The 26331-nt window shown below is 44.5% G+C and overlaps 1 protein-coding gene across 1 annotated transcript; it reads left to right on the forward strand.

Annotated features, from left to right (window-relative positions):
• Positions 1-3311: 3311 nt before the first annotated feature.
• HPD (4-hydroxyphenylpyruvate dioxygenase) lies at positions 3312-24418 on the forward strand. Its single transcript, XM_061602688.1, has 14 exons — positions 3312-3390; positions 3778-3804; positions 6728-6790; positions 9917-10021; positions 10566-10608; positions 11346-11428; positions 11531-11620; positions 14334-14437; positions 15846-15923; positions 17597-17759; positions 21878-21949; positions 22041-22163; positions 22785-22901; positions 24160-24418. Exons 1-14 carry the CDS (start codon positions 3388-3390, stop codon positions 24268-24270), a joined length of 1182 nt encoding a protein of 393 aa, XP_061458672.1. The 5' UTR covers positions 3312-3387; the 3' UTR covers positions 24271-24418.
• The last annotated feature ends 1913 nt before the right edge of the window (positions 24419-26331 follow it).

Raw genomic sequence — 26331 nt, forward strand, 5'->3', positions numbered from 1 at the left:
TTCAAATAAATGCAAAATTTGAAGGATGGCGTGTTTCAGGTCTCATATTGTTTTGGAAAGTGCGAATTTGAGAGATTCGGCTTGAAAATCCAAACTAATTTCTCACCCACCCCTAGCTCACAGTAGCCAGGCAGGTGCCTCTGGGAAGCCCACAAGCATGATATGAGCACAAGAGCACCAAAATCAATGACTTAAGAGTAGGGATGAGGAAATAGGTCCATTTCAGAAAGTGCAAATTTGATAGGTTCGGCTTGAAATGTGAACTGAATTAAATTTCTCGCCAATCTCTACCCCCCCCCGACATGCTTACCTGATGTTAGGCATTGCATTTTGGGAAATAATAGTTCTTGGCAATGAGTTGGTGCCAACTGAAGCTAAGCCACCACTCTGCTCCTTTCCAAAAGCACAGCCACCACCTGTTGCCTCTGGGTCATTCATTCATTGGCGATCACTCGTGGCCAAGTAAGATTGTCTTCCAGGGTAAGGTCTTTAACAGTGGGTCCGTAAGTGACTGTTGAGGCCAATTCAGGATCCACACAGCCTCCCACAGTGAGGACATAGGTTTCCAGATGGAAGACTGTCACGATGAGGATTTGCTTGACGTGCCTTCCGCTTTGCTCGTTTGTCCCGTTCGCCCTGTATTCGTGCTTCTTCAAAGTCCATAGCACCTTTGATAATGGCCAACCTCCAATTGGGAGGGACTGGTGACAGCGGCACTACTGATGGGGGGCAGGTTGGTGCCAAGGCTCTCATTGCTGGCACTACGCGAAGGGTTCATGCAAGCCTCATAAGAACACAAGAAGAGGCTACTGGATCAAGCCAGTGGTCCATCTAGCCTAGCATCCTGTTCTCACAGTGGCCGGCCAGTGCCCTTGCGAAGCCTGCAAGGAGGACGCGAGCACAACAGCAGCGTTCTCCCCTCCTGCGGTTTCCAGCAACTGGTATTCAGAAGCACGCTGCCTCTGAGCATGGAGGCAGAGCATAGCTATCAGCAGTAACTGTCGACAGCCTTATTATCCTATAGGAACTTGTCTCATCCTCTTTTAAAGTCATCCAAGTTGGTGGCCCTCACTGCCTCTTGTGGGAGCAAATGCCATAGTCTGACTAAGCGCTGCATGAAGAAGCAACCGGTGCCAGCCCTGGTCCCTGGCATTGTCAGAAAAGGTTTGGGGGCTAGGGTCCGTTCAGCCCCAGCTCCAGTTCAGCCCAGGCACTCTTCCAGAATGGGCAGTGTACTTCCGATCATCTGGAATGTTCCACTGATCACTTTTGAAGCCTCCAGTACAAAACATTCTCTATTCTGGATTAAATCAATTCCACATGCTTGAGGCGGTGCAGGAAATTCAGGATCTCTTTCCTCCGCCCCAAACTCTCCACTGTGATTTCCAAAAGATAAAAATCCTAATCTCACCATTAATTTTCTTACGCATTGTTTTCTTTATTATCATCTGTGTAATGAACGTTAGTTAATTAGCATTCCTACCCTCCAACTATTATTTATTTATTTATTACATTTGTATACTGCCCCATAGCTGAAGCTCTCTGGGCTGTTTACAACAATAAAAACATATAAACAAATATACAAATTTAAAAACACATATTTAAAAGCCAATTAAAGCACATGCTAAGATGCCTGGGAGAAGAGGAAAGTCCTCTTGTCCTGGCAAACACAATTATGTAAAAAACCAGATATGTTATCTCTCACACACACATACACACACTTTAGAGATGTATTTTATAAATGCTTTAAAGTATTTGTGGGTTTTATTCTTTATGTTGTTCACTGCCCTGGCCCCCCATGGGACAAAGAGTGGTATAAAACTGAAACAGAGCCGCGGGTGGCGTAGTGGTTAGAGTGCTGGACTAGGACTTGGGAGACGAGAGTCCAAATCCCAACTCAGCCATGAAGCTCATTGGGCATCTTTGGATCAGTCACAGCCTCTCAGTCTAACCTACCTCACAGGGTCGTTGTGAGGATACAATGGGGATGGGCAGAACCACGCCTGCCCCCTTGAGTTCCTTGGAGGAAAAGAGGGCATTATGAATGTAATAATAAATAAAACATTAAGATGATGATTTCACATGTACACTGATAACTCGCAGTGACTGTCTAGGAAAGGGAAGTTGGGCTCATGAAAGACAACTCAATGAAAACAGCCAGGTTTGAGGGGGCCCTAGCCAAGGTTCCTTCCAGGAGGGCTGCCACCTTGGCTACGCTGCCAGCACTGCTGCATCTGATCGGCTGAGATTGCTGCCAAGGCCAGCCCAAGGTATTTTGCTGCTTGAGGCAAACGACAAGACGGCGCCTCTCCCATTCCATGCACAAAAGCTTCCTGGGCACTGGTAAAGTGGCAGAGTCTGCATTTGCATCTAAAGGCAGCCTGCTACCTTACAGGGTGCAGGGCAAGCTGTATCTGCTCTCTGCCCCTCAACATCTGCCGACAGAGGTGGCCACCACACTCTACCTAATGGTAGGGCTGGCCCTGCACACTGCCATTCTAGCAGCTTTGGGGAAATGCTTAAAATTAAAACAAGGGGTGACTGTAGTCTTGGCTCCCTAGAATGCCCCACTGCCTCTCTGGCATCCTTTTGGTCCCCTCCAGGCTGCAAGGACCTGGACATGAGACCCCTGTGGCCCAGTGCCACTGAATAAAAACACTGTCCAAGGTTTGAACCGGAGGCGTTCCAGCTCACACTAGGGATGGGGTTCGCCACCTTGTTCTGATCCGCTTGTATTCTGATAGTCCATCGTTCCATCCTGATCTGCCCTTTCTTTGTTCCCCCTTGCTTTGGCTCTTGTCGATTCGATCCGCTTGTTTTTTGTTTTGGTTACCAAAAGAACCCTGCATAATTTTTAATGTAAATGCATATGTAAATGATCACGGTGTTCCACGTGGTTTATTTTTTCCTGTTTATCATACCTACACACTGTTACGAATGCATCAGCTTAGTTGAAATTACAAATATAATTTTGTGAAATCAGGAAAAAAATCAGGGGGGGGAAAATCCGTGCCGATTACAACAGCAGCCTGCCGCAAGAAATCAGTGCCAGTCCGAAAAGATAGCGGACTGTCGAATTCAGTCGGAATCCGGTACTGAGTCCGATTTAGGAGATATTTTCCCCCTTCCCTACAAGCACAGTTTGGCATCGGCCAGTCCCCACCTTTTCTCTTGTGCCATGGAGAGATAACAGTTGAGAGGAAGCCAATATATCTTTTGGGTTAAAGCGTTTAAAATTTCCATCTGGAAAAGGAGGAGCAAGGGAGGGAGGGAGGAGCTTCCTCCCCTTGCTGTATCAAAGGTTTAAATACTACCCCCTCCCCTTCTCTCTCTCCCTCTATCTCTCTCTCCCGTTGCCATCGTTTTGCTCCCACAGACAAGAAAAAAATGGTGAGGTTTGGAAGTTTTTGACCAATTTTTAAAAATTATATTGCTGCTATCAAGCATAAGCAAGAGACATTTTTCCCCTGTGAAATTCGCAAACGCTTTCTAGCTGTTCAAATTTGGACTGTCTTGTGAGCATCTAATCAGTGCATGAAATGCATGTTCTTGAAACAATCAAGCAATTTTTGGGGATGAGTTAATATGTTGTGGATACTGAATTGAACATCTGTTCAGAGTTTTATTTTGGTTTCGTCTCTCTAGTATTGTTTTATGTGTCTTTAAAACTCTAATGGTTTTCATAGATTATTGTTTCTGAGGTATTTTTTTCCCCTTTGGGAGTCCTTTTACAAATTAACGTCTCTGTTTTATTCTGTTTTGATCATTATCTGCTAGACAACTTACACGGATAAAGGCCAGAAGGTAAGACCAAAATGCAATCTAATTCCATCGGGGGGGGGGGCTTAAAAATTGTCTATAGATTCAGTGGCATCTAGGGTTAATGTCTTAAGACATTACTAGAAGGAAGGGCTCCTGCAAAAGCCCCTTTGAAATTAATATTCTCCTGTGGCATACAAGGACAGGATGGCGCCCTCAGTAAATGTCAGATAAAATGGAGAGCATACCACAAAGTCACGCTCATAATTTCTCTGACTTTGTCTGTTTGGTATAATTTCACAAGATGCACCCATTTTCTATTTAGCTGTATGTCACCCTTAGAACAGAAGTGAGTTGTCTCACAGGTTGGGCCTTTTCACACATGACTTAGAGGAAACCTGGGTCAGCCACCTAGCATGCACTCATCTGGAAGCAGCCGCCTATCCCAGTTCCCTCCTGAGTGTGCTTGTATGATACAGCTGTTTGCAAACGCTCCTGCTCACCTAAACTAAATATATACTTGAAATTGTAACGTGTGAAGCTACTCAGGATGTTACCTCCATAATATGGTTTTCTATGACTATTTTATCACCTTGCTCTAGAGAACTTAGCTTGTCAATCATGATCCCAGTCCATTATTTCAAAATATTTTGGTATTTGACCAGAGTTGTGTATTAAGAAACAAAAGGTCCCCCCCCTCGGGCCAGGCTAAATATATATATATATTTTAAAAATGGGGTATTAATGTCCAGCCACCGTTAAGCACTCTTCAGCCCTATTGAAATGAATGGGATTTCTCGGAGGGGTTAATTTGGGCTAGTTTGTGCCTTGAGTTTGCAAACGGTTAACCAAAAATGGTGCATTCGCTCATTCCTGTAGCGTGTGCTTGTTTCATTTGATGAAGACTATGACCCCTAAGCCACTTATCTAGAAGAGAGTTCCATTAAAATCAGTAGGACTTACATCCAAACAAAGTAAACCTAATTTCCACACACACACACACAGACGGTAGCTGTCTAAGTCGGTGTTCCAGCAAAACAACAAAGGATCTTTGTGGCACCTTAAAGACAAAGATATTTATGGTGGCATGAGCTTACATGGACAAGCAGAGACCAGTTCATTGGATGCAAGAGTGGACTCTAGTCCATTCAATCTTATGCCGCAATACAATGCCACAAGGCTCTTGGTGTAGGCATTGGAGATATAGCGCATATCCCAAGTTCTCAAAAGGGAAGGAAAAAAACCTTGCTGTAAAAACATTGTTCAAGGAGATAACATAAAATGCCTCCCATCAGCGTCCTCTACATTGAGTTAGGTAAATATTTTCCAAGAGAATCAATATTTAACGTAGCAAGGTTATCAAATTACTTGTGTGAGCTGAAGCATCAGTAAATGGTCGGAAAACCCTTCTAAAAACCCAGCGCCACGCTTGCAGTGCAGGCAACACAATCCAAAGACAGTTATCTTATTAGGGGAGGAGAGGCTTTGTCCAGATGTTAATCTATTGATAATTTTGCAAAAGCAAATTCTAACGGAGCCAGTCCGGATGATGAAAGAAGGGCAGATCTTTCCATTTCCTTGGCAATGGGGACGCATTTATTTATCTTAGAGGGCTTGTTATTTAACTTGAACCCAGGAGATGGACTTTCCCACCTGGAGCTCAGTAACAGCTCTATTTGTCAATGGTTGTCACATCACAACCCAGAGACCCTGTCTGTTCCTTTCAATGTTCCAAGATGCACTTGTGCACCCCTACTCAGAGGTTTAACTTGCAGGGGGCATGAAGGAGGGAGGTCATATGTGAAGAGGGGCAACTCTGGCAACTGAGACAAATTACATTTAAATAATAATAACCATCTAATAGGAGGAATGATTTATCCAGGAAAGGTACTAGAAAATCAGGATTGTCACTGCTGAATAGGACCCACCAAAGCATGTACCCACAGCTGGCAAGGGAGAATGGGGTGGGCTCTCTGTAAGGCACCCAGATGCCCTCCCTGTCTTCCCTTCCCTCAGGATGATAGGTTGTGAGGGAAGAGGCTGTAGTGCAGTGGCAGAGCAGCCGCGTTGCCTGGAGAAAGCCCCAGGTTCAAGCCCAGGCATCCCCTGTTGGAAGCATCAGGTTGCAGAGAGAGGTGCCGTCAGGTCATTTTAAACGCTAGACCAAACGATCTAACAGCCCTCTCCCACCCCAGACACACACTTGGGCAGCTCCTTGAACATTCGGACTAAAACCTGGTGTGGATTACACTGGCCCATTGACATGGAGCCACCAGTCAGCACTGCTATAGATGGCATTATATCACCAGCTTCGGAATGGGGTACGCCTGCCCTGCTGCACATCCTGGGCTCCCATGTCCTACCACTGGCAACAGGCAATGCGAAAGGCCTCCCTGTGCCCAGGATCTTGCAGAGCTGCTGCCTGTCAGAGTAGGCAGCACTGGCTACAGGGGTGTTGTCTGGGGCTGCAAGCCCCAAGTCTTTTGTGGCAGGCCCCAGATGTCCTTTCCTATTCTGTCTCCCCCTTTAAAAAAACAACTTTGCTACAGCATGCTGCAACGTACAGTGTCAGAAAAATCCCAGAACTGCCCCCCCGCCATCTTAAGAGGCACTTGATATATTTAAGTACACTTGTCTTGTGGGCCGATGCCTTTAAGTATTTTGACAGGGGAACTAACAAGCAGAGCTTGGAAAAGTTACTTTCTTGAACTACAACTCCCATCAGCCCCAGCCAGCATGGTCACTGGATTGGGCTGATGGGAGTTGTAGTTCAAAAAAGTAACTTTTTCAAACTTTGCACCTGAGCTGCAGGGAGCATCAAACCAGAGCTGTCATCTGGATTTGCTCTGAGTTTGAATCCTGCCTGGCCCTGTTGTGATGGCCAGGAATGATCATGACTGCAGTCGGGCCTGGTCTGCTCAGGATCTGAATGTGTCACGCGATAATCTCTGCTCTTTCTCCTGGTCAGCCTGAAAGAGGCCGGTTCCTCCACTTCCACTCCTTGACGTTCTGGATAGGAAATGCAAAGCAGGTGAGTGTGCCAATCAAACCACAATGGCCCGCATACTCCCAAAGTGGGGAGTTAACCCTCATAGAAGGATGAGGGGGAAATTCAGCTTGGTTAGGATTTTAAAGCAAACCGACCCTAATTTGCAAGCCCCAACACAATATGCCATCCTGTATGCAGTCAGCCTTTGAAATCCACACTTAGCCGAATTTTGCAGTGCAGCTCCCCAACCAAAAGAATGTATACAGAAACAGGTATACTGGGGGAAAGTATGCATAAAAATGCATACAGTCCTGAAAAACATGTACAAAACCACATAGTATTAGGGAAATTGCTTGCAAAAATGTTAATATAAGGAGGCATGTACACTTCAATGTGAAAATTTTTCACAAGAGGTTTTTTAAAAAATTACAAACTGATGCAGAAGTGCTTGTGGGCTTCCCGGAGGCATCCGCCTGGCTACTGTGAGCCAAGGGAAGGTGAGAAATTTCTTTGCATTAAGCCGAATCTCTCAAATTTGCGCTTTCCATAACAATATGAGAACCAAAATTCAACAATCCTTCGGCACTTATATGAATTTTGCAATGCAGTTCTCCAACCAACCAAAATTCACAGAAATGCATCTGTTTGGGGAATGTGTGCATAAAAATGAATATATGAAGATAACATTAACAAATGCATTAGATGAAGAGAAATTGCTTGAAAAAATGCATACATGAGTCAAAACAGCCTACAAAAATGCATTTATTAGCCGAAATTCGCACTTAAATGCTGAAGAAGTTTCATCAGGATTTTTTTTAAGAAGGCAAATTGCTGCAGAAATGTGGAGACCTGAATTTAAGATTGGAAAAACGAGAAATTGAGAAGACCAAAACTGACAGATCTTTCCATCCCTACTGTGAGCACAGGATGTTGGACTGTATGGGCCTTTGGCCTGATCCAGCTTAAGGGCTCTTCTGGTGTTTGTTTGAAATACGGAGGGGTGTTGTGAGTACGTCATTTGAGCAGTCGTGCTATTGGATGCTGGGGAGGGGGTGGAGGCCTCTCTGACGGGGAGGGGGGGACCATTGTAGGGCAACCTGCATTAAATTAATGGCTTGTGCCTGTTTGGCTTTGGGAAATGTGGTCTGCAGATGGGGGCATTGTGCTCGGAGGAATGCAGGACTGGAATGGTCTTTGGACTAGCCTGATGCAATCAAGAGCTGACTGGTTGGATCCTTTGCTCAGCTTGTCTGCTGGGAGGCCAATTGGAGGGGGCTAAAGAGGTGTTGAGCCAAGCAGACACTCAAACGCGCTCTCTCACCCTCTTGCACACACACATACACACTTACACACAAGTGTAAGCCAAACCTCACCCCATACAACATTTAAAGACCCACAGCTTTTGTTAATTTCATTTTTTAAAAATCAGAGGTCCTCCTGCCGTATTCTAGTTGCAGTCAAGAAATGTATAAAGAATAATTTAGTGGTTCCCCAACTCCTCCCCCCCTCACGAACTACTTGAAAATTGGTGAGGGTCTCAGCGGCTACCTAATATTTTTCTGCCTGTTGTCACAATGGCAATGTGCTATGCTAGATGCTGTAGGATTTTGAATTGTGTTTTACTGCTTCTTTCATTTTCTATTTTGCAGTAATACCTCAGTTGACAAATCCTCCAGGAAAGAAGCTCCTTTTAACAAAGTATTTTTTGGGTGTGTGTGGGGGACACAGTCAGAATGTGGCTCCTTGTTTACTAGATTGTGGTTGCTGCGGAGTGCTCTCTCAAACATGGCTAGAATGGTGCTCCTTGCTAGGTGGTGGAGGTCCCTCCTCAGTAAACAGTGCTTTGGGTTCCCTGGAAGAACTGTTTACTGCACATGCATTTGCTCGAGTGTAGGGGAGGATGACAGAGAGAGACCAAGCACGGGGCGGTGGCTGTCCCTTACCTGCCTGCTTGAGTGTTCAGAGAGGAGAGCTTTAGATTGCTATTGCAAGTACTACGTGATAAAAGAACAAAGGCAAGGGAGGCCCCCCTGGATGCATTTTGAAAAAGCCTTCAAGGGGTCTGTATGCAAGGCTTACCTTGTTGTTTCATTTCAGACATGCGTATTGTTAGCTTTGAATAAAAAAATTGCTGAAAGATGTTGAACTGCTCTTCCTTTTTGTGGTGTAGGAACCTATCCCTTTTCTTTCCATGTTATTTCTATCTCTGGTACCAAAGTTTTGGTGGTGGTGGTTGTTATTTGTTGCATTTATATCCCACCTTTTCTCCAAGGAGTTCAAGGTGGCGTATATGGTCCTTTTAATCCCCACAACAACCCTGTGAGGTAGGTTATGCTGAGAGACAGTGACTGGCCCAAGATCAACCAATGAGCTTCATGGGTAACTGGGAATTCAAACGTTGGTCTCCCAGGTCCCAGTCCAACACTCTAACCACTACACCACACTGTTAAAGAAGTAATGTCCAAGTTCACATTTACTTTGTTAAATGAGGTATGACTGCATTGTATTCCATAGAATTACCATGGTAATGCAGTAAAATACAATATAAGAAATAAAAGAAGCAATTAAATACAATTCAAAATCAATATGAATATTTAAGGCGATGGAAGTGCTGTGTCCTGTCTTCAATGACAAATCAACATGCACCACAGACCACCTGAATGAAGCTCGCAGACCACTGGTGGTCCACAGACCACAATTTGGGAGCCCCTGCATTATTACATTTATATCTCACTTTCCCACTCCATTTTATTTCTTATTTATTTAAAGCATTTGTAATCTGTTCTCACTGAAGCCAGAAAAAGCCAGGATCTGCTCACAGGCTTACAGTCTAGAAAGACATAACACAAACAAGGGGAAAGGGATGTGGAAAAGAAGCAGCTCTGTGGCGAGTGTTAGCCTCAGAACAATCCTGTGTTGTAGGCTAGGCCGAGAGGACGTGACTGGCTGAGGGGGTGTGTGAACCTGGACCACCCCAGTCCAATATTTGGAGTGAAATGTTAATCTGTTCAAGAGGGAAATGGTGTGAAACTGTTTCAGAATGTTTTTGTTTTCATAAAAGAAATGCTTCTGTTGTGAGGAAAGGCACAGAAAAGCATATCTTGGCAGCAGGGAAGGGAGTTAACAGGGTTTGAAAAGCCATTGTGCTTCTGTTTGTGTGTTTTAAAGGCAGCTTCCTTTTACTGCAACAAAATGGGGTTTGAAGAATTGGCCTACAGAGGTCTGGAAACGGGGAGCCGAGAGGTAGCGTCCCATGTAGTTAAGCAAGACAAGGTAAGGAAGAGAGAAAAATGGATTTTGAATGGTGGCAGATGTGTGTGTGTCACCCACTATTTTATTGAGTAAAGAATGACCAACTCGGTAAGCTATCCTTTTGCCAACCTGGTGCCCTCCAGAAGTTTGGAACTACAACTCCCATCGGCCCCACCAGGTCTTAAAGATGAAAGAAAGCGGGGGCATGTCAAGAAGCGGCAGGGCCTTTTCTCTCGTGGTTCCTCATCTCTGGACATCCTCCCATTAGGCTCTAGTGACCTTTTAGAGCACAACTAAACACACAGCTTTGAATGGGGGTTTGATGTGTGCTGCTTATTTAATTTAATAATATTTAATTTATTTATTTAATATTTTTGTCTCTTAATTTTATCTTCCTTTTTTTTTTTTTGCTTATTGCTAGTTGCCTTGAGGATCCTTGCAACTGAAAGGAAGGATGTAAACATTTTCAATGAATCACAATATCCGTGTTTCAGCCTTTGAGTTATCTCTTGGCATTGTTATAAAGAAAATTAATGTTTGTTGTTGATGTTATTATTTTGACCAGATTATATTTATCTTCTCCTCGGCTCTCAACCCTGGAAATCAAGGTAATTCAAGATTGTTCAGGACAGCCCCATTGTTGTTAGAGTTTTTTGGGGGGGGGTATATTACAGCAGAGTGCAGAAATTGCAGCAGAGTTCCAAAATAACTCGTCTGTTAAGACTGGTAGCTGACAGAATAAGGAAAGGTAAGGTTTATTACTCCAAAGAAGTAAAGTCATACATGCTGAAGCAGCTATGTGGCTTGCACTCAGGGAGCCATTACTAACTGACAGAGACAAAGACAGGAAGAGAGGAGAGGAAGAGGAGGAGCAAAGCCTACAAAAACAACACACACTTTAGAGGAGGAGTCTGTCACTTGTAACATATGTTGGTGCTTTATCGCTAACAATTGTAATTTGTAAGAATATAATGAGATTCTTTTGAAATGGTGGTCAGGCCACACCTGGAGCAACTCTCCAGGATTTCAGGCAGGCAGGGGTCTCTCCCAGCCTTACCTGGAGATTGAACCTGGGACCTTCCACATGCAAAGCAGATGCTCTGCCACTGAGCAACAGCCCTTCTGGTCTCAGAGCAGACATGGAACAAGTATCAAGGAGGCTGGTTTGTCCTTAAGGGGACAATACACAGTTCATTCACTACACCTAAATATAACACAGCCAGCATTTCATAGTCTGAGGTGCACTGCCTCTGTTCTTGGAGGTTCCATCTTTTGTGGCTCATACCTGCTGACAAATGTCTCCATTTGATTGCCTTGTTTTTGCGCTTTTTTTCTCATTATGCAGAAATGGGAGCACATTTAGTGAAGCACGGAGATGGCATCAAAGATATTGCCTTTGAAGTGGAGGACTGCGATTTCATTGTGCAGGTGAACCTCAGCGGAACACTGTTCCTGCGTAACTCAGAAACGTGCTACCCTGTGGTCAGGCTTTATCTTCTAAATGCTGTTTTGATATTTTTTCCCACTCAGAAAGCCAGAGAGCATGGAGCCCAGGTTGTTAAAGAGCCATGGATAGAAGAAGATAAATACGGGAAGGTCAAATTTGCAATCGTTCAGACGGTAAGGGTGAAGGAGTTGGGGTATAAATTGCATTTAAAAATACTTTATACTTGGAGATATAAACTGCATTGAAAAAAAACTGCACCAATAACTCAGGAGACAATAATGAACAGAGCTCTCAATGATCAGACTAGAATATAAGGGATCAGGTGGTCCTTAAGATATCCTGGACCCAAGTTGTTAAGGGCCTTGTAAATTAATACAAGATCCTTGGCCCTCCTCCCGCAGCATACAGGCAGCAGTAGTTTGTCTCCACCAATAGTCTAGCTGCAGCATTTTCCACCAGCTGGATCTTCCAGACCAGGCATAAGGGTAGCCCCACATAGAGTGCATTGCAGTAATCAGGTCTTGAGGTTCCCAATGCATGAATCACTGCAGCCAGGCTATCCCTGTTCAAGAATGACTGTAGTTGGCACACAAGCCGTAGCTGGTCAAAGGCACTCCTAGCCACTGAGGCTACCTGAGCCTCAAGGGGCAAAGATGGATCCAGGAGCGCTCCCATACTACGTGCCTGTTCTTTCAGAGGGCGAGTAATTCCATCCAGAAGAGGCAAATGGTCAATCTCTCCAGGGTTCAGGTTCAGCTTATTAGCCCTCATCCATTCCCCAATTGCATCCAGACAACGTTACAGACCATGCTCAGCCTTTCCCGACTCAGATGTTATGAAGAAATAGAGCAGGGTATCATCAGTGTACTGATGTCTCCTTGCCCCCAAACTCCTCATGACCGCTCCCAATGGCTTCATATAGATGCTAACACATAAAACCAATTCTGGCCCACTTGCATTGGCTGCCTGTATGTTTCTGAGCTCGATTCAAGGTGCTGGTTTTAACCTATAAAGCCTTACATGGCTTAGGACCACAATACCTGATGGAACGCCTCTCCCGACACGAACCCACCCGTACACTATGCTCAACATCAAAGGCCCTCCTCCGGGTGACTACTCCGAGGGAAGCTGGGAGGCTGGCAACAAGGGAGAGGGCCTTCTCAGTGGTGGACCCCAAATTATGGAATGATCTTGCTGACGAGGTACGCCTGGCACCAACACTGTTGTCTTTCTGGAGCCAGGCAAGACTTTCCTCTTCTCCCAGGCATTTTAGCATGTGTTTTTAAATTTATTTATTTTTTAAATTGTTTTTAATTTTTTTTAAAAAAATTGTATATTTGTTTTTATTGTTTTTAATTGCTGTGAACCACCCAGAGAGCTTTGGCTATGGGGCGGTATATAAATGTAATAAATAAATAAACAAACAGCATTGGCTACAGGATTGTGCCCTGTGGCATACCATAGCGCAATGACCGTGGGGCTGAGACACAATCCGACAATGCTATTCTCTGGACGTGGGCCTAGAGGTAGGAACGGAGCCACCATAAAACAGTGCCCCCAATACCCATCCCACAGAGCCAGCCTAGGAGGAAACATGGTATCAAAAGTCGTCGAAAGATAAAGCATGAGGGGAGATGTATTTCCCCATCCTGATCTTGATATAGGTCAAAATTGTCTTTTATTGTATTACAGATTAAATTCTATGGCATACAGTAAAATGCAATATATAAGAAATAAAGAGAGCAATGAAAATACAATTAAAAAGTCATATAGCATCTAGCACCGTGCATTATAATTGCTGCATCAGGCAGCAAAATCATGGATTTGGCACCTGAATTTTCAATGGTCCACACATTCTCCATCTTTGCAGAACGATCCTGTTTGCTCTGAACGTCAGTGGCTTCCCCCCAAGACCAGATTTCCCCCCCTCAAATATTTTGTTCTTTTATTGATTTTATGCACAGCACAGCAGTACACACACACACACACACACACACATATGGGAAATGTTTGGGAACCACCAATAGAAGAAATCCTGAAAACGAGCCTCCAAGGCTGGCCTATCTTGTCCCCATATTGCAGAAGTGGAGACTGAGGCCAGCAGAAATTACGGAGCTTCTTCAACCTAACTTTTATCATGCATTTAGACAAAGACAGTGATGGATCTCTGTCCCAAGCTGATATATAAATGAGGGACCCTGGAAGTTGCCTTTGTGCCCCGCCAGACATCTTTTACATTGTGCATTCGTGATTATTTGGGCTCATGATGGTGTCGGGGCACATATACGCACTCCCACTTTCAAAACTGTGTCAGCAAAGATTTCGGGGGTGGACATCCTGCTTCATTTCCAATCTGTGCATATCCCATCACTTCCTACTGAAATCCTGTAACTTTTCATACCCCAAATGTTCCAGGAAATTTATTTTTTTGTCCTGCCTTTGTTGTGTTATAGCGCAAATATGCCCCTTGAGACAGCAATAATGCAGTAACATTAGGAAAGCATTGCAGAAAAACGATAATGTTCCGCCAACCTGTTCCCACTCCAGGTGTAGCTGATAAATTCACCCATCTCTAATGCACTATTAGTGTGTCAATTACATGTTGGAGAATATACCCCCCCCCAAAAAAACCCACCAGTCTGGAGGGGCCCTTCTACCAACCAGAAGTCAATTTTCTTTCTTCAGACCAGCAGCGCTCTCCAGGGACTCTCCCAACCCTAGCTGGAGATGTCAGGGATTGAACCTGGGATCTTTTGCATGCAGAGCGTGCATTCTGTTACTCAGCTACAGGCTCAGCCCTTCACCATAGTGGTGCAAAAGCCAGTGGGATCTGTCAGCTCACCAAAGTACTAGTAAAACGTTGTGATTTTGTTCTCCTTCATCTAGTATGGAGACACCACGCACACCCTAATAGAAAAGATGGACTACAAGGGGCTTTTCCTGCCGGGGTTTGAGCCACCCCTCTTCAAGGACCCGCTCTTAAAAAGATTGTAAGTACCTACCTCACTTGGATTCAATTCTAATTTTAAAGATTATTAGACTGGGTGCCATCCTCCCACCCTCAGATTGGCCACTGAGATTGTTCACTCAACAAAGAGCTAGCCTGGGTCACTTCTGATGAGCATTTGGGTAGAAACACACACTATGTTTTGCTGGTTCCAGTGGGTCTCAACCTTTCTCTTCTGAAAACAGGGGCACGTGATGCTAGTCAAACCCAGCCCCTTTTTGATTGTAAAACCTGGTGGGAGCAGCTTGAGGGTTCTTTTTTTAAAAAAATTCAGCTTCAAAGAGATTTCGCAGCTGATCAGCTGATCAATCTGTTCCCCCTCTGAGTGTGGCTAATGGGAACTCTTTGCTCTGGTGACTAGTGAGCGCACAGCCTTTGCTCATTCAAACATTACATTTCTAGAAAAAACAGCCCCCCTTTCTTTTCCTGCAACAAACAGACTAATACAGCTATCCCCCTGCCCCGGAGTTATATTTTCTAGGTATACACTTTGGAAAAGCTTAAATGTACACTTACAAATAATAATAATAATGTGCAAAGCCCCTTTGGTCAGAGGAGTTTGATGTCTCTCGGTAGCAAGGTGGTTTACTCCTTAAAGGGATGTCTAGAGTTTTTTTAGACGAGGGCTTAATTTGCAAATGGGTCACTGAGATATTATAAATGGGCCATTGGCAACAGGCTTTGTTTTAACTCATTGGATTTCCCCCTGAAAGGGTAAATCTGGATTAAAGGGGTTGGGGAAATACAGGATGGCATTTCAAGGGCAACTTGAATGCATGAGGAGTGCCCATCCCACAATCAGAAAATGGTACCTAAAATGATCAAGAAGATGGAGCAACTTCCCTGTGATGAAGGTTGCAGCATTTGGGGCTTTTTAGTTTAGAGAAAAAGTAAGTAAGAAGTTACATGATAGAAGTGAATAAAGTTATGCATGGCATGGAGACAGTGAATAGAGAGTAGTTTTTCTCCTTCTCTCATAACACTAGAACTTGTGGACATCCAATGAAGCTGAATGTTGGAAGATTCAGGACAGACAAAAGAAAGGACATCTTCACATAGCACATAGTTAAACTATCCCACAAGAGGCAGTGATAGCCACCAACTTGGATGGCTTTAAAGTGAATTAGACAAATTCATGGAGGGTAAGGCTATCAGTGGCTACTAGATGCAGTGTACTTCTGAACACCCGTTGCCAGAAGCCGCAGGAGGGGAGAGTGCTCTTGCACTCAGGTCCTGCTTGCGGGCTTCCCATGAGCATCTGGTTGGCCACTGTATGAACAGGATGCTGAACTAGATGGGCCACTGGCCGGATCCAGCAGAGCTCTTCTTATGTTCTTAATAACCCCCCATCTGGAGATAAAGCCCAATCTCATCTCTCTTTTCTTTCCCAGGCCACTTGGAAAACTGAATTTCATTGACCACGTGGTTGGGAATCAGCCTGATCAGGAGATGGTCTCAGTGGCAGAATGGTGAGAATGGCTTTTGAAATCAACATAACGGAAAGAAAAAGAATTGCTTGGCCCTCTAGCACATGAAATGACCTTAATGACAATGCAGGATATTTCGAGTTAAGAATGTGGGAGGCCGCGGCCTTCTGGATGTTGCTGGCCTGATAAATCTAAATCCCTGATTCAGAGGAACTGATTTTAGAACATTCCTTATGTGAATATGCAGTGGCTTTCTCCAGATACTAGAAGAGGCAGCCTATTTTACCTAAGGGACATCTCCTAGTTCAGGTTGGAAGGGAAGGAAGGGTTCTCACCGCCTGCTTGGCTTATCTTGAGAGAAGGTTATAATCTCCTGCTCTTCCTATGTCACATTCCTCTTCTATTTCTCTGGGAGGCTCACATGCGCCCCAGAGCATGCTTCAATTGATCTCAAAGTCCAGATACCGTATTCTTCTGAATTCCAGCTGAGGGGGGCAATCAACTGGGAATGGCTATTGCCTTCCCACTGCCCGCTGATGGGAGTTGTAGTCCAAAACATCTGGAGGTCCCCACGCTGGGGAAGATGGACTTTTGATGTGACCCAGCTTAGTTGCTTGGATGGAAGGAGATCCGCCCCCACCCACCCCACCCCAAAATTGGGTGTTTTAAAAACTGAATTTTCAAGACAAATGTGATTATAAATATGCACAGAGCAAATTCTCACTCCCTTCCTTGTTTGATCTCCCAAGCAAGCAACCTCCATTTCATTCCACTGTCCCGTAGACCCAGAACTGTGACTTTGGAAGGAGCAGCTTCTACCATGTCAGAGGAAGCTGCCTTATACTGAAGGAGATCTTTGGGCCATCTTGCTTGGTATTGTCTACAAGGGGAAGCGCCATAGCTGATCAGGAGCGCATGTGCAAAAGGTCCAAGCCAGGTTCAATTCCCCTTGTGCATTGCTGGCGATGCCCCTTGCCTGAAGCCTTGGAGAGCCACTGCCAGTCAGTGTTGACAATATTGAGCTATATGGACGAATGGTTCAGCTTGGTATAAGGCAGCTTCCTACTTAACGTTGAATAGCAGGTGCCTCTCCAAGGTCTTAGACAGGGGTCCTTTTCCCCCAACCATACCTGAGGTACCAAGATTGGAGCCTGGGACCTTTTGCAAGAAAAGCATGTGCTCTCCCCCCTGAGCTGTGGCCCTTTTCCTAAAAAATAGAGGCTAGTCCTCATGTTTCTTCTGAATAAAGGACTGAATTAAATAGGAACGGCATTCTACAGAGTTAGCTCCATTGGTCCATCCATCTGGCTGGGTACTGAGTGGTACTGACAGTGGCAGCAGCTTTCCAGGGTCACAGACTGGAGTCTTCCCCAGCTGTACATGGAGATGCCAGGGGTCGAACCTGAGGCCTTCTGCATGCAAAAGCAGACGCTCTACCACTGAGCTATGGACTCATCTCAGATTGATGTCAAAGCAGGAGGCTGCTGAGATGGCTTAAGCTTTTGCACTTTGACTGTCTTCTCATTGCAACTTTTTAATTCTTCAGCTGGTCATTGTTCTAAAGAAGGTGCTAGCTAGATCTCTGGTTTGTGAATGCATTTGGATTAAGATCAGGAAGCTCCCCAAGAACATCATCATGGAGGCCCTCGTTGTTGAAAGCCCTCTGCCAGCTTGTTCTGAAATTTTACATTTGCCCTTCTTGTACATGCCCACAGGTACCAAAAAAACCTCCTCTTTCACCGCTTCTGGTCTGTGGACGATAAACAGATGCACACAGCATTCAGTGCTCTCCGGTCTATTGTGGTGGCCAACTACGAGGAGTCCATTAAAATGCCCATTAACGAGCCGGCTATGGGGAAGAAGAAATCTCAGATCCAGGTAAAACCCTAGACCTTCTGAGCCCTTAATGTCAAGCCTGGAGTCAGAGCAGAGGAACACACAAAAACAGACCACAGCCAGGAAGACAATTGTCACTCTGGCAAAGTCCCAAACCTAACCAGGAAACCTTTTATAGTTCTTCCTGTCCAGGAGGGCCCAGTGGTCAGACTTGGTAGGTGGGACCAATCCAGAGCCTGTGAATGTTAAGCTGCCCAGGAAGACATTGCAAATGGTAATTCCGATGGCTCGCCATGTGAGAGCGCTGCAGCCTCAGCAGCTTCTAGCATAGAGTTATATTAGGGATTGCCAACATTTTCGGACCGTGGGCACATCTGCATGCTACAGAAACTGTTGTGGACACCACACACACAGGTTGGACAAGAATTCCACTGAATTTGGATTTGGCACCTGATTTTTCAATGGTCCACACATTCTCCATCTTTGCAGAACGATCCTGTTTGCTCTGAACGTCAGTGGCTTCCCCCCAAGACCAGATTTTCCCCCCTCAAATATTTTGTTCTTTTATTGATTTTATGCACAGCACAGCAGTACACACACACACACACATATGTATATCTCCCTCCCTCTCCCCGTACTCCAATAATCCAAGCTCCAAGCTAAGCGTATAACTAAGCGTATAATAGAGATTAAAAGGCAAGCCTAGCCATAGAGAGGCTCTCTCTCGTGCTAAGGACCAGCCTCAGTCACACAGTGGAGCAGCAGCAATGCTGCTTTATTTTCATTTCAAAGTATCAATATTAATACATCAATATTTTGGGGTGAAAAAAACTGTACTGGTAAAAGCAGTGGATAGTGGACAAACAATGAACTTGAATCGATACCTCCTGTTAGGTCGACAGCAGCACCAGCCAACAGATCCTACCCCCCCCCTCACACACACACACACACACAGCAACCTATTCTGTCGGCTACAGTGGAATGCTTCTTTCAAACCTAATTGCAGTGGGGGGAGGAGACCCTGTGGGCACGAGGGAAGGCCTCTGTAGGCAAGTGTGTGCCCTGAGTGCGACATTGGCAAGCTGAGTTATATGGCCTCTTCAATGCAAGCCCTCCCCACCCCAAGCTTTGTTTGTTTTTTGACCTTCCTCCAAGATGGCCGAGGCTGCACTGTGCAATGGATTTCCCTTGAGCCAAAGAGGGATGGGTTCAAATCTCTACTCAGCCATGGAGCAATGATGGGCCTCTCTCTCTTTCTTTACCACAGGGATGGGGAATTGTGGCCGCCAGATGTTGTAGGACTCCAACTCCCATCAGCCGCAGCCAGCATGGCCAATGGTCAGGAGATGGAGTCCAACAACATCTGGAGGGCCTCAGGTTCCCCATGGCCTGCTCTACAGGCAGAAGACTCCCAGGTTTCTGAGGATAAAATAGGATAACCCTCCGGCATGCCTGTTATCATACTGAGTTCACCGGAGGCAGTGTCAGAATCAGATGAGTAATGAAAAAAATTTTTGGCAGACTCCCATGAGAACATAAGAAGAACCTTGCTGGATTGGGCCTATGGCCCATCTAGTCCAGCATCCTGTTCTCACAGTGACAACCAGATGGCCCAATGGGAGGGAAGCCCACAAGCAGGATCTGAGCGCAAGAGCGCAACTGGTATTCAGAGCTGCAACCAGCTACTGGGCAGGTTAAGAGTTCCCTAACTTCAGTGTTCAGTATAACAGGCATCTTTTGATTGACCTGAGCATACTCTTTCCATTTTGGGGATGGTAGCTCTGAACACGCCTTGCCTTTTATCTGTTGTTGCCTTCCCACCCCCCAAGCCTATAATCAACGACTGGAAAATACAGACACAAGCCAACACATACATGTGTACTGTGAAAATACTGAAGAATCTGTCTGGAGCACATTAGTGATGGGCACATGCAGATGTATCCAAACAACAGCAGCAGCACACAATTTTCCCCAATAGGGTAAATCCTCTTTTTTCCCCTTCCCTGTTTGCATGCAAATGAGACATGCACAAGCCACAGTGCAATTCTACTTATGTGTGTTCAGAAATAAACCCTACTGAGTTCAACAGAGCTAACTCCCAAGAAAGCGTTTATAGTATTTCAGCCTCAGTGAACCTATAAACGATGGGATTCCCTCCCACAAGGGGTAGTGCTGGCCACCAACTTGGATGGCTTTGAAAGATTAGAGAAATTCAGGGAGGCTAGTGTTATTATTGGCTACTAGTCACAATGGCGACTTTCTCCCTGCATTGTCGGAGGCAGTATGCTTCTGAATACCAGTCACTGGGATTCACAAGTGGGTAGAGTGCCATTGCACTCCGGTCTGTGGGCTTCCCAGAGACATCTGGTTGGCCACAGTGAGAACAGGATGCTGGACTAGATGGACTGGAGATGAGCAAACGTTGTCCCGCTCTTTAAAAAGGGTAAAAAAGAAGATCCGGGGAATTACAGGCCGGTCTGTCTGACTTCAATACCGGGAAAGATATTAGAACGGATAATAAAAGAGTCCATTGGCAACTATCTAGATGACAATGCTGTGATTAGAAGGAGCCAGCATGGGTTTGTCAAGAAAAAATCCTGTCAAACTAATCTTATCTCTTTTTTTGATCGGGTCACTAGCTTAGTAGATGGTGGAAATCCTGTAGATGTCATCTATCTAGATTTCAGCAAGGCGTTTGACAAAGTCCCCCACGACCTTTTGATTAGCAAACTGGTCAAATGCGGACTACATGGAAATACTGTCAGGTGGATTCACAACTGGTTGGAAAACCGTACTCAAAGAGTGGTCGTCGGTGGCTCTGCTTCGGACTGGAAGGAGGTCTCGAGTGGAGTGCCACAGGGTTCTGTCCTGGGGCCGATACTCTTCAACATTTTTATCAATGACTTAGATTATGGGGTGGAGGGAAGCCTTATGAAGTTTGCGGATGATACGAAACTGGGAGGGATAGCTAACACAATGGAAGACAGGAATAAAATCCAAAGGGAACTGGATAGACTAGAAAATTGGGCTGAAATTAATAAAATGAAATTCAATAAAGACAAATGGAACATTCTGCATTTAGGCCACAAAAACAAAATGCACGGGTACAGGATGGGAAACACCAGGCTTAGCAGTAGTGCATGTGAGAAGGACCTTGGAATTGTAGTGGATCGCAAGTTGAACATGACCCAGCAGTGTGATGCTGCGGCAAAAAAGGCAAACACAGTTTTGGGCTGCATAAACAGAGCTATAGTTTCCAGGTCGAGGGAAGTAATAGTCCCACTATATTCTGCATTGGTCAGGCCTCATCTGGAATACTGCGTTCAGTTCTGGGCACCTCATTTTAAGAAAGATATAGACAAGTTAGAGTGGGTTCAGAAGAGGGCGACGAGGATGATAGCCAGTATGGAGAACAAGTCTTATGAGGAAAGGTTGAAGGAACTTGGCACGTTCAGTCTGGTGAAGAGAAGGCTGAGGGGTGACATGATTGCACTCTTTAAGTACCTGAAGGGCTGTCACATAGAGGAGGGTACAGATTTGTTCTCTGCTGCCCCAGAGGGTAGGACTAGGTCTAATGGTTTTAAGTTGCAGGAGCGTAAATTCAGATTGGACATTAGAAGGAACTTCTTGACAGTAAGGGCAGTTCGGCAATGGAACCGACTGCCTAGGAAGGTGGTGGGATCCCCTTCGCTGGATGTCTTCAAGCAGAGGCTGGACAGCTATCTGCGGGAGATGCTCTAGCTGTGGATTTCCTGCTGTGAGCAGGGGGTTGGACTCGAAGGCCTACAAGGCCCCTTCCAACTCTATGATTCTATGATTCTATGGGCTACTGGCCTGATGTAGCAGGCTTCTTCTGATGTTTCTGACCTGTTCATTCATTTATTAAATTAAATGTATATTTGTTTACTTACTCTTTTAAAAAAAAAAGCAGTACAATCAATTTTAGTAACATTCGTAAAATTCTTACAAGTGGGAGGTGATTTTGTGACATCACCAGCTCCAGCCAATCAGAGCTGTGCAAATACATAGAACTGGTTTCCCATTTGAGGAGAGAAGATGATACTTTTGAGCAAAAGGTAGTAACCACCCTGCTCTTGGCAGTTCACTGCTCAAATTATGCCTCTCTCTTGGTACCCAATGTGTGTGTCTGTGCTTTGCAGGAATATGTAGAATATTACGGAGGTCCTGGTGTCCAGCACATTGCTCTGAATTCCTCAGACATCATTGCTTCGGTAAGACTTCTCATTTCCTGCTCTGCCCACCAAAAAGTGTCCACCTTTTGGAATGGCCTGTGTTATTGTAACAGGCATTTTTGGGTTGTAGATCACAAACTTGAAAGAACGTGGCATGGAATTCATGGCAGTCCCTTCCATCTACTACCAGCAACTTCGGGAGAAGCTAAAGTCAGCCAAGATCAAGGTGAAGGAGAGCATCGATAAATTGGAGGTCAGTTGGCTACTAGGGCTACCCTACATATTTCAGTTTGGTGTCATGGTTAGAGTGTTGCTCTAGACTGGGACTGGGGAGACTTGGGTTCAAGTCCCTATTCAGCCATGTAGCTCACTGGGTGATGTTGGGCCAACCTACCTCACAGGGTGGTTGTGGAGGCAAAATGGAGAGACCAAGAACCACATATGCTGCTTTGAGGACCTTGGTGTGAAGGAGGGATGGAAATATAACAAAAATACAAATAACTCTTTTAAAGCACATCTTCATCTTGATGGGACTCTGAAAGGGTTTCCCAGCACCCAGACTGTAAATATGTATGAGATGGGAGCATATAGATGGGGAAGGAGTGAGAGCATGAAAGAGGAAGTATGATACACACTTACTGTTATGGCGCTTTCAATATAATATGCAACACCGTGAGCCTTTAAGGTGGGGGTGGCTAACCTGAGGCCTTCCAGATCTTTTTGGATTCCCAGGTCTCATCAGCTATGGCCAATGGGAGCCCAGCAACATCTGGAGGGACACAAGTTAGCCACCCCGGCCTTAAAAACATCCAGCCCGACTCATTTTCCCCAGGCAACTTCTTTCATTATCTTGTTATTTCCTTGCACTCTAAAGGAACTCAAAATCTTAGTGGACTTTGATGAGAAGGGATACTTGCTCCAGATCTTCACAAAGCCAGTTCAGGACAGACCAACTGTCTTCCTTGAGGTCATCCAGCGCTACAACCACCAGGTTTGTTTGGCATCAAAGATTCACCCCACGCTAAATCAAACCAAAGCCACTTTCACAGATTGGCATTAAGGTGACATTCTGCTCCATCCTGGTAGCTTAAAGATAAATTTGGACATATATTTAGCATGATAAAAGGTGAGAAATTACCATGTTTATGGGACTCTGGCAGCATCAGCCAGGCATGTTATTACTACCAGTGGGAGTTGCTGGCCTGATCTTTACTGTGCTGCAGCACCATCCAGTTAATTTATTTTTATTTATTTAACAAAATTTATATATCACTTGAATGTAAATACCTCTCAGCGGTTTACAAAAAACATTAAAATTATCAATAAAGCAGTTATTATCAATAAAGCAGTTAAGCACAAGTGATTAAAAGCATATTTAAAATAGTAATTATTTTAAATATGCTTTTAATCACTTGTGCTTAACTGCTTTATTGATAATTTTAATGATTTTTGTAAACCGCTGAGAGGTATTTACATTCAAGTGATATATAAATTTTGTTAAATAAATAAAAATAAATTAACTGGATGGTGCTGCAGCACAGTAAAGACCAGGCCAGCAACTCCCACTGGTAGTAATAACATGCGAAAATAACACGAAAAAGAGTAAAACAGATAAACAGCTATGTGTCTGGAAAGGCTTGCCTAAACAGAAAAAGTTTTAATCAGGCACTGAAAGGAATACAGCAAAGGCCAGAGAGGGTATTGCTGTGAGTCAGACTAGGTGATTGGAGGAACCAAAAAAAAACCTGTCTGAGCCTGTATATCATTGCTGCATTGGGCTTGGCTCCTCTGTCTGATCAGCTATGAGTACCACGCAGACTCCTAACATCACTACTTTTCCCCTGGACTGGCACTTTTTGAAAACAGACTATGTGCCACATTGTGGCCTCCCTGACTTCTCTGAACAAATGACTTAACTCTGAGCCTTCCAAGTAACTGACCACAGGCCTGACCCTACAGAGTCCTGACAACCTTCATTCAGAGGAAATATTGTTGTTGTTATGCTATTAAATTTGAGCTGATCGGTATGTATATTTTTCCTTTTTTTTGCTTCTGTGTTCATGTGAGACACATTGCTACTGATTATGGGCCGACATACTAGATACAAACATTACATTTGAGCAGAGAGGAAATCCCGCATGCGCTGAAGAGAGCAGAGAATCCCTTCCCAGCCTCAGCTGGCTATGGCTGAAATATCAGGGGGGGAAATATACTTGCGCTAAGCTCACATTTTTCTCTACTGGCTTTAGGGATTTGGTGCTGGAAACTTTAAATCTTTGTTTGAAGCGATCGAACTGGACCAGGATGCCCGAGGAAATCTCACCGTCCTGACACCCAACGGAGAATCCGACTTTGCATAATGCTCAGTGGCAAACAACATGGATATACTAGAAGTGGAATGCAGTACTAAAGAGTTGGGAGATTTCCTTTCCATTCAGGCTTTCCCAAAAGCAGTTCAACAGTCTTCCTTTTTAATTTCTTGGCTAAATAAAACAATGATGAATAGGCTGGAGGCTTCTTATGCGTCACTTGTGTAGAGACCCCTCAGGATGGTCAAAGGGGCATCAGTTGTGGAGAGATCTTGTGCTTTAGTTGTGCAGAGATCCCTCAAGATGGTCAAAATAAATAAATCTTTGTCTGTTCCTGATCCCAGTATTTGACAAGCGTCTGATCCCTGTTGAAAAGGGGCCATAATAGGCCCTGTCCTATCCAAAGAGGCTCTTATTATGTCTCATGTCTGATAGTTATTGATCAGGGGTGGGGAACCTTGAGTCCTTCAAGTATTGTTGGGACTCTGAAGTCCCATCACCCTCAGCCAGCATGGCCAATGGTCAGGAATGATGAGAGTTGTAGTCCAACAACATCTGGAGGGCTACAGATCCCCCCACCTCTGCTATAGACAGACGTAGACTCCATTAAATGTGTAAATTTGTGTTTAAAGGCTAAGTTAGTGGCCATCTCCACATGATCAAAATATTTGTAACACATCTGTCCAAAACTTTCAGGATGGGGTACACCAATAATAGAAACAAAGAAATCAAGCTACAAGTTAGGAGAAGATAAAACAATAAATAATCTTAAAATACAAGCAATCATTATATGACGTTACACAAATTAACACAATTTTAAGTCTGTTTGGAGCCTCCTGCAAATCAACTTAACGGAGGATGGTGGCTCTGATGTCAGCAGGGCAGTGAATCTGCTCTGGGTTTTAGTCCAAACTTTCAAGCAGCTCCTTGAAAGTTCAGACTAAAACCTGGAGCGGATTCACTGCCTCACTAGCCTCAATTGCAACTTAATATTATGAGAGAGGAAGATTAATTTCTCAGTATCCAGCTCTCTCTACACTGTTGTAAATCTCTTATAAGGATGCTTGAAGAATTGCATGTTTTTCATATTCAGACTAACACGAGGATCAGAATCTAGTTACCCATGGGCCTGTGTGCTTCCCAAATAGTTCTTGACTCAAAAAGGCGTTATCAAATGGGCATATTTTGATATAAAATATATTTCAAAATACAAAAACAATCTTAGCTTTTCTAGAGACATCAGGCTTCCTCTTCCCTAGAATAGACATCACTAGTTCTGTAAGACCTGATGGAATATACACTACTTGCTAGTGTTCCAACATTACCCTCCTAATGTAATCAAGGCCCACAGCTCTCATCAAAATATTGCTTCAGTTTTGGGTTGTTTGTTTTTAAGCTTGATGAGCTTTGTTGTACCTTTTGTTTCAGTGGCCTTTCTTCCCCAGATTCCCCTGACTTTAGAGCAGGGGTGGAAAACTTCAAATGCTCCCAGTCCTACAGCTCTCACCCTTGGCCATGCAGGCTGTGCCTGATGAGAGCTGGCACCCAACAACAGCTGGAAAACAACAGGTTCCTTAGAGGGTGTGTGTGTGTCTTCAGGGTTGAGAGGGTAGCTGAGGTGCTCACCTAGCTACCAAACCTGCCCAATCCACATTGCACCTATCCTAAAAAGCTGCCCCACATCTTGTACATATTCCAGTTGTCTTTGCAAGGAGAGATTGGTACTGAGCTTCTTGAGAATCTCAGCCTCAAAAATCCAAGTTCCTAGTTCTTATGGTAGTCAAAGCCAATACATGGCTTTGAGGATAGCCAGAGAGGTGACCCAAGTAGGATTACCAGTATTTAGGCCTTCAATCTTTTATGAACATGTAGCCCTTTCCTTTCTATATGTATTAAATTTATACTGTATCTGTTAAAGGCACTGGTTATGTTAGATCTGAAAACACAGGTGAACTTTTGAAAGTGTTATCTGTATAGAGATCAGAATATCCTTTATGCTAATAGTAACTCATCCCCCAACTGCCATTACTTAAGTAGCCAAAATAGCACCCTCCATGGATAACAGGGAGGAATCAGCAGCAGGCACAGCAGAACCCCAAAGTTTACAGGAAT

This window comes from Rhineura floridana, chromosome 19 (assembly GCF_030035675.1).
Source record: "Rhineura floridana isolate rRhiFlo1 chromosome 19, rRhiFlo1.hap2, whole genome shotgun sequence".
NCBI classification, from domain to species: domain Eukaryota; kingdom Metazoa; phylum Chordata; class Lepidosauria; order Squamata; family Rhineuridae; genus Rhineura; species Rhineura floridana.